At 35.9% G+C, this 8,335-nt stretch overlaps 1 protein-coding gene and 1 pseudogene across 12 annotated transcripts in view; one reads left to right on the forward strand and one right to left on the reverse strand.

Moving 5' to 3' along the window:
- LARP1B (La ribonucleoprotein domain family member 1B) overlaps positions 1-5,662 on the reverse strand; it is a 90,855-nt gene extending 85,193 nt beyond the window's left edge. For 7 of the 12 annotated variants that reach the window (XM_015563318.1, XM_015563320.1, XM_015563317.1 and 4 more), the window contains exons 1-4: positions 5,642-5,662; positions 3,186-3,244; positions 2,748-2,807; positions 903-1,077 (exon numbers count right to left, since the gene is read on the reverse strand). In XM_015563318.1, the coding sequence (XP_015418804.1) occupies positions 903-1,077; positions 2,748-2,789 (217 nt within the window). In that variant the 5' untranslated portion in view covers positions 2,790-2,807; positions 3,186-3,244; positions 5,642-5,662. Of the gene's footprint in view, positions 1-902; positions 1,078-2,747; positions 2,808-3,185; positions 3,245-5,535; positions 5,555-5,641 lie in introns of those variants that run through there. The other 5 variants (XR_001513693.1, XM_015563322.1, XM_006762816.2 and 2 more) reach the window with 3 other exon arrangements.
- On the forward strand, positions 3,346-3,780 carry LOC102767589 (annotated as a pseudogene).
- Positions 5,663-8,335: the final 2,673 nt, after the last annotated feature.

Genomic DNA, 8,335 nt, shown 5'->3' on the forward strand with positions numbered 1-8,335 from the left:
TATCATTCGCAACAGCAGATACACCTTGAGGGCATTATGCTATGAAGTAAGTGCAGCCCTAACCGATTTGGCTCAGTGGATAGAGCGTCGGCCTGCGGACTGAAGGGTCCCAGGTTTGATTGCGGTCAAGGACATGTGCCTTGGTTGCAGGCACATCCCCAGTAGGGGGTGTGCAGGAGGCAGCTGATCAATGTTTCTCTCTCATCGATGTTTCTAACTATCCCTCTCTCTTCCTCTCTGTAAAAAATCAATAAAATATATATTTAAAAAAAGAAATAAGTGCAAAGAAAAATATTGTTTGATCTCATTTATATGTGGAATCTAAAAAAACTGAACTCAAAGAAAAAACACAGTTGGGAGATGGGAGAAGTGGGTGAAGATGATCAAAAACTACAAACTTACTACTATGTAAGTTCTAGTGTGCAATGTACAGCATAGCAAAGATAATTAACAATACTGTATTATATATTGGGAAGTTGCTGAGAATAGATCTTAAAAAATTTTCATCTCAAGAAAATAAATTGTGCCTGCTCAGTGGTTGAGTGTCAACCCATGAACCAAGAGGTTACTAGTTTGATTTCTGGTCAGGGCACATGCCCAGGATGTGGTCTTGGATCATTAGTAGGGAGCCTGCAGGAGGCAACTGGTCTATGTTTCTCGTTTCTACCATTGATGTTTCTATCTCTCTGTCCTTCTTCCTTTCTCTCTAAAATTAAAAAAAAATTTTTTTTTAAAGAACAAAACAAATTTTTTAAAAAAAGAAAAAAAATGACTATGAATTCATGGATGTTAAACACCGTGGGAGTCATTTTGCATTATATACATACATCAAATCATTGTGTTCTAAACCTTAAACTAATACAATTATATCTCAATAAAATATAAGTTATAGATGAACAAACCTTTCCTTCGTTGATTATTTGACTGAGCTTCATCCTCACTGGTATTTTCACCAGGACCATCTAGTTTTGTTTCCCGGGTCTCTTTGCTCTCACTGTTATTTCTCTTTTCAACTTTGTCTTCTTTTTCTTTCTTATTTTGTAGCTTCTTATTTCCTTGGTTGATGACACTCTGACACTGCAAAAAGTATTTCTGAATGAAATAATCTTCATGAACATTTTCACTAACATATCCAAAAATCTGTGGTAATATGCCTTACCTAAATATTGCAAAACAAATGCCAATTTTAAAATACAAAAAAACTTCTTTTCAAAAGGCACTGTTGAGAGAAAAGTTAAGCCATAGATTGGGAGAAAATATTTCCTAAGTATCTGATAAAGAACTTGAATCCAAAATATACAGGGTTTGGCAAAAGTAGATTTACAGTTGTTCATATGGAAAAATATTTAATAAATAATACAATAATAAACTGTTCTGTATACTCACAGCTGTAAACCTGCCTTTGCCCAGCCCTGTATAATGAGCTCTCAAAATGCAATAATGAGAAACAACTCAAATTTTGAAAAATTAGCTAGAGTTGAACAGCTACTTCTTTAAAAAGATACACTGACTGGCAAATGTATATGAAAAGGTGCCTGACATCTTTAGTTGGAGAAATGCAAATTGAAACAACAATTTGATACCACTACACACCTACTATAATGACTAAAATTAAGAATGATCAACTGGTGTCATTTTGGGGCTCAGTCCACCTGGTTTTCCAGATGACCTAATAAATTTATAATTCTTTAAAAAAAATGAACAATGAGTATTAGTGGTATGTGGAATAACTAGAATTCTCATTACATTGAGAGTGGGAATAAAAAGTTTAGTAGTTTCTGAAAAAGCTAAACAAATAGCTACCATACAATCTAGCCATTCTACTCCTAGGTATCTACCCAAGAAACATGAATACATCTACCGATGCAAAATTTGACATACAAATGTTAATACAACAGCTTTATTTCTAATAGCCAAAAAATAAGTACAATCAACACAAATAGGTGAATGGACAAACAAAATTACACTCATACACTAATACTCAGCAATATGAATGAACTACAGATACAAATATCACACACATATTTCCAGTTTATTTATGTCATTCACATACCAATTAAGCTGTTTAAACTAATATATACTACCTACAATTATACACCACACAAATTACAAACAGCAAAGTGCTCAGTGTCAAATGAAAACATGTATAACGACATATGCTAATCCTATAAAACCCCTCTTGATACAATATCTTAGAAACACCTTTCGGAGCTTCTTTCATCATTAAAATTCCAGCCGGACCGGCACAGCTCAGTGGTTGAGTGTAGACCTATGAACCAGGAGGTCACAGTTTGATTCCCGGTCCGGGCAACATGCAGGCTTGATCCCCAGTGTGGGGTGTGCAGGAGGCAACCGATCAATGATTCTCTCTTATCATTGATGTTTCTATCTCTCTCTCTTCCTTCCTCTGAAATCAATAAAAAATATATATTTCTTAAAATTCCATTCATTGAACACTTATTGATGAGTGACATACATTTATCATATGTGTACATATATATAGTTAGCACTTCAACACATTGGCAATATTATAATTCAGAAAAAACAAACAGTATAAATTCTGAAATATAAAATGAATGGGCTTTAGATACATTATATGAAAATGGGCAAAACTATGAAAAGGGTAGCTGCTGAGTTTAACAGTTCTTTATTAATGTAATTCTCTAAATTTGAAGTAAAATAAATTCTGCATGTTGAAGTGAGAACCTTTTCCCTATATAGAAAAAAAGCCTTTAAACAATACTCACTCCAGTGTTCACTAATTCACTTGGTGTTGGCCAATTCGCCATATCGCTGAAATCACTAGCCTAAGAAGTAATAAATAGGTGTTATGTCTGCAAATTAGAAATTTTAAGTAGAAAAAATATTTTCTAAAGGTGAAAGCAATTTTAAAAACCACCTACATTCAATTTACATGCAGGCATTTGCCAAATTAATCCAAGTTTTCCAAACAGAACACTGAAACAATAAGGCCTTGGCCTATCTCTAACACTATTTAATGACACTGACTAAATGAATATAAATAGGATTAACAGAAGGGAGTTTGTGTAAAAGCTACAATTCTGTAGTATATTAACTTCAAATTACCATCAATAATACAACTATAAGAAAAATTCACAATATAAGAAAAATGATTTTTAAAATTAATATAGAGTACTGAAGAACTTCTTTGTGTAAAGACCTACCTTGTTGGATTTCTTTGTCTTGAGTTTTCCTGCTTTTATAATTTTTGGGGAACTGAGCTCTAAAAAAAACAAACAAAAAAAACACACACACATAGAATTGTTTTTACAATCACTTCATTCAATATATTTAATAAAGTAACCTTGTATCTTGGACACCAGCATGCCATCCAGACTGAGGAACACCCAGAAACTACCAGGCCATGTGAGCCACAGCTATGGCTGCATTGACACAGGAAGCCCCCAGGAGGCCAAGGTAATGCTGGTGGCTTGCATAATCACAGGATCAACTTTTGACAAATATCACCCAGGTTACTTCGGGAAAGTTGGCATGAAGCATTACCACATAAAGAGGAACCAGAGCTTCTGCCCAACTGTCAACCTTGATAAACTGTGTATATTGGTTAGTGAGCAGACATGGGTAAATGCTGCCAAAAACAAGATTGGAGCTGCTCCTATCATTGATGTGGTGCAAATGGGCTACTACAAAGTTCTGGGGAAGGAAAAGCTCCCAAAGCAGCCAGTCATTGTGAAGGCCAAATTCTTCAGCAGAAGAGCTGAGATTAAGGGTGTTAGGTGGGGGCCTGTTTCCTGGTAGCTTCATAACCTTTGGAGGGAAGTTCATAAAATGCTCAGACGTGCTTTGAAGGGAAAAAAAAAAGGAACTATTATAATACCAATTTAAGTAATAAAATCCAAATGAATTTTAAGTAATAAAATTCCCAATAAAATCCAAAGTTCTGAGACTCAAATTCCTAATAAGGAATCATCTACATTTCAGCAAAGGTATATTCAAATTGGTCTTCGGTGTTCAAAGCAAGAGGTGCAAAATATAGTTTACTTAAACTGAGACTTATCTCTAACAAAACATTAAAAATGAGAAATGTAGTATATTTCAATACAGTAAATTTAGTAACTCAATTCTCAATGGGATACATTTTTTTTCTATAAAATTAATACATGCTCATCAAGGAACATCCAGAAAATAAGTCAGAAGTCTTCAAACTATTTGTCCTTGAAAACAAACAAATTTGGCAGCTATAATAAATTAAGCCATAGCAAACAGGTCTCCGTAAAAGTTTGCAAAAGAGTATCATGGAGCCCTAACTGGTTTGGTTCAGTGGTTAGAGCAACGGCCTGCAGACTGAAGGGTCCCAGGTTCGATTCTGGTCAAGGGCATGTACCTTGGTTGCGGGCACATCCCCAGTAGGGAGTGTGCAGGAGGCAGCTGATCGATGTTCTCTCATCGATGTTTCTAACCCTCTATCCCTCTCCCTTCCTCTCTGTAAAAAAATCAATAAAAAAATATATATATATACACACATATATAAAAAGAGAGTATTATAGAATCACCACTTGTCCCTACCGTAAATAAGAGCACAGAAGTGAACAATAATACGTATTATACTGTCTCCAAATGAAGTTTCACAGTCTTTTAGTTGGCTTCACCGCTTAGCAAGATAACCAAAGAGCAATGTCATCTACCTAAGCGTGACCCACAAAATAGTAAACATTAAAAGATCAAACTTGGGATCTGCACCACAGTAATAATAACTTAGCAAAACATGAATCCCAAAAATTATGGCAATGACCAAGTCATAAAATAAAAGTATTCGAATTAAAAGCTAGAAGCAAATTCAAATAAGATACAGATGGTCCCCGACTTATAATAGTTTGGTGAAAAAGTGATAAACATTAGGCAGAATTGTACTTCCAATTTTGAATGTGATGTTTTCCCAGGTTAGCGATATGCTATATAATACTCTAATGGTGCTCAGCAGGGGAACTGCAGCTCCAAGTCAGTCCACACAATCACGAGTATAAAAAACCAATACTCTACAGCAGCGGTTCTCAACCAGTGGGTCGTGCCCCCTTTGGGGGTTGAATGACCCTTTCACAGGGGTCGCCTACCAGTGGTTCTCAACCTTCCTAATGCCGCGACCCTTTAATACAGTTCCTCATGTTGTGGTGACCCCCCAACCATAAAATTATTTTCGTTGCTACTTCATAACTGTAATTTTACTACTGTTATGAATCATAATGTAAATATCTGATATACAAGATGGGGTCGCGACCCACAAGTTGAGAACCGCTGCAAAACACATATGTAATTACATATTGTCTTTGTGATTAATCACTATGCTTTAATTATGTTCAATTTGAAACAGTGAAAATAGCAACGAAAATAATTTTATGGTTGGGGGTCACCACAACATGAGGAACTGTATTAAAGGGTCGAGGCATTAGAAAGGTTGAGAACCACTGCTCTACAGCATACTAAATGTATTTTCAACTTAGAATTGGTATCAGTATATAACCCCAATATCATAAATCAAAGACCATCTGTACTTACCATAGAGGGATGAAGGACAAAAGCTGAAGATGTCACCAGGAATGGGCTTTCAGGGATCTTGAATACTGTAATGATTCTATTTCTAAAGCAGAATAGTGTGCCCTACCTGATTTGGCTCAGTGAATAGAGCGTTGGCCTGTGGACTGAGGGGTCCCAGGTTCCATTCCCGTCAAGGGCACGTGCCTGGGTTGCAGGCTCCATCCCGAGTGTGGGGCATGCAGGAGGCAGCCAATCAATGATTCTCTCTTCATCACTGATGTTTCTCTCTCCCCCCTTCTCCTTTCCTCTATGAAATAAATATTTTAAAAAAATAATAAAGCAGAATAGTGAATACACAAGTATTTGTTTTATTCTTCTTTATACTTTAGGCACACATATATGTGTAGACATATGTAAATATGCATAAGAACAAAAAAATTATATAGTGGTAAAAAAAAATATGGGCAAGTAGGACAAAAAAAATGGGGGTAGAAAAAAACAAATAAAAAATTATATTTGCCTGAACATTATCTACAATTTCACCGAAGCATGTTTTATAAATACTATGTTTTATGAAGTTATATAATATAGTACATTTGGGGAACATTTCCCATGGGAAAATTAAAAACATGTCCCAAAATAGTGCTAAGTCAAGTAAATTAAGTGCCTGGTACTTACAAAATACACCCTTATACAAACTATTTGATATAATGAAAAGTAAGAAGGAACAGGCTGCACAAGCAAGTTTTTATGGCTTTATTACAAGTCAGACAATAAACCACAAAATTAAGGTCAGAAATTAAAGATAAAATTATTCTGACCACATACAAACAAAAACAAACTTTAAAATTTCAATACTGGCCCTGACCGGTTTGGCTCAGTGGATAGAGCATCAGCCTGCGGACTGAAGGGTCCCAGGTTCGATTCCTGTCAAGGGCATGTACCTTGGTTGCAGGCACATCCCCAGTAGTGGGTGTGCAGGAAGCAGCTGAATCAATGTTTCTCTCTCATCGATGTTTCTGACTATCTCCCTTCTGGAAAATTCTGTTGGAATCAAGACAAGATATAGAGATGCTGTGTAAGATGGTCACTGCAGCTTATACAGAGTGACTGTAAATCCAGGTTTGGCCATGGCAGACATGGTTTAAGTTTGTTATCCAAGCATAATTAATATCCTACAGGCCTATTAATAGATTATTGTTTTAATTTAACACTCCTTAGTTTTCACCTACTCTGTACACTAAAGGTCCTCTGCAACTATTTTATTATTCCTGAAGTTGTAAATCTGCTTGGGAAAATAGGAGGCCAAGACTATCCAGTTATAATATATAGATGACACTCTGGTATTAAAAACTAAAAGAAATTAATATATCCACTTCATTCATTTATAAGGCCCACAAATCTTGCCAAAAGTCTAGCTAGATAGTAACAACATCTGGACTAAAACCCTAAGTCTTTCATACAGTGCATTTCCACACCATTCTCTTATTTATATTTCCTAAATTTCCAACTACAAATAAAAATTGTGGTAAAACAGTGTAGAGACAGGATTAGAGAGATAGGTTTGCAGAATAGAATTTCTACAGGAATAGAATGGATTCCAAGAAAATAGTTGCCTACAGAGAGACACCAGCAAAATTGAAATTCCCATCAACCACACCATACAACAAGCATCAGCTTGTTCTTAATCCCCAACAAAGATTAAGATACCCAATGAAAGCACCTGTAGGTTAATTAATTATACTAAACTGTTAAATATTTTTCACATAGCCATTTTCAATTAAAATTCCTGTCTTACCTTAATGGTTAAAAAACCCATCAAACTGATTTTATAGTCAACAAAGAATTTGGGCTTTTTGATAGTTCATTGAATATAATGTATACCGTAAGTCTAGTAAGTAGGGAGATGAAATAACCATAAGGATTCAGTAGGGCTTTTTTCTCTTAGCTAATTGTATGGACATTTCGCTTTAAGATTTTTGCTCTCTTCAGCTAGAATAGTAGTAAACAAAAGATCTTTGCAACTATAGAGAATGATGGCAATATTAAATTTAAAACAAAATTTTAAGTAGTTTTTCTCCAAGTCGTAATTTATTAATGATGAACATTACTGTGCAAAAGCTAAGGAAATCAACTAACTGTTGTAGTTCTTCTGAAGAAATGCTTTATATCTACAATACTAAAATGCCCGTCTACAATAATTACATTTACACCATACCCTTTATTCAACTGATCTCCACGGATCTATAAACATGCCCCATATTTCCCTATCCCAATGCTAACCTTTAATTTTAAGAAAAAGATCTGTAATGTCTATGTTAAAAGTTCAACTGAAAAAAAAAAGTTCACTTGATTTACAAGTTAATTTACAGAGGTTTGGTTTTCTTTTGGCTTAGTTTTTACTATTTCCATTTAAACTTTTAAGCAAAGATGCAGCTGCTACCATCAAAATAAAGTACCCGAGGCCACTGGTCAGCATTCAAGGGCAGCTGGAAGACTACCATTTCCCTACCGTGCGATGCACTCTCCTGTCAACTCGCCTCCAGTCCTTTCCCACCCAATCATCACCCAAAACATGCTAGTAGCGGCCAGAGCCTCGTTCTGCATCCGACTACGCAGTGTTTTGAAAACACTGACATGTCCAGCTGACCCATTATTTCACGATAAAAAAAAAAAATCAAGCACGGCCGCGCTTCCACATATACATCCCCTAGCTTCGCCTCGTTCTAAAACGCCCTCGAACACTTCCCTCCGGGGTGGACCGCAGTTGCCACCTAAACCCAGCTTCCCCGAACCCCTTCCCTCGTGGGGGCAACACCGG

The sequence above is a fragment of the Myotis davidii genome, unplaced genomic scaffold, assembly GCF_000327345.1.
Source record: "Myotis davidii unplaced genomic scaffold, ASM32734v1 scaffold438, whole genome shotgun sequence".
Lineage (NCBI taxonomy): Eukaryota > Metazoa > Chordata > Mammalia > Chiroptera > Vespertilionidae > Myotis > Myotis davidii.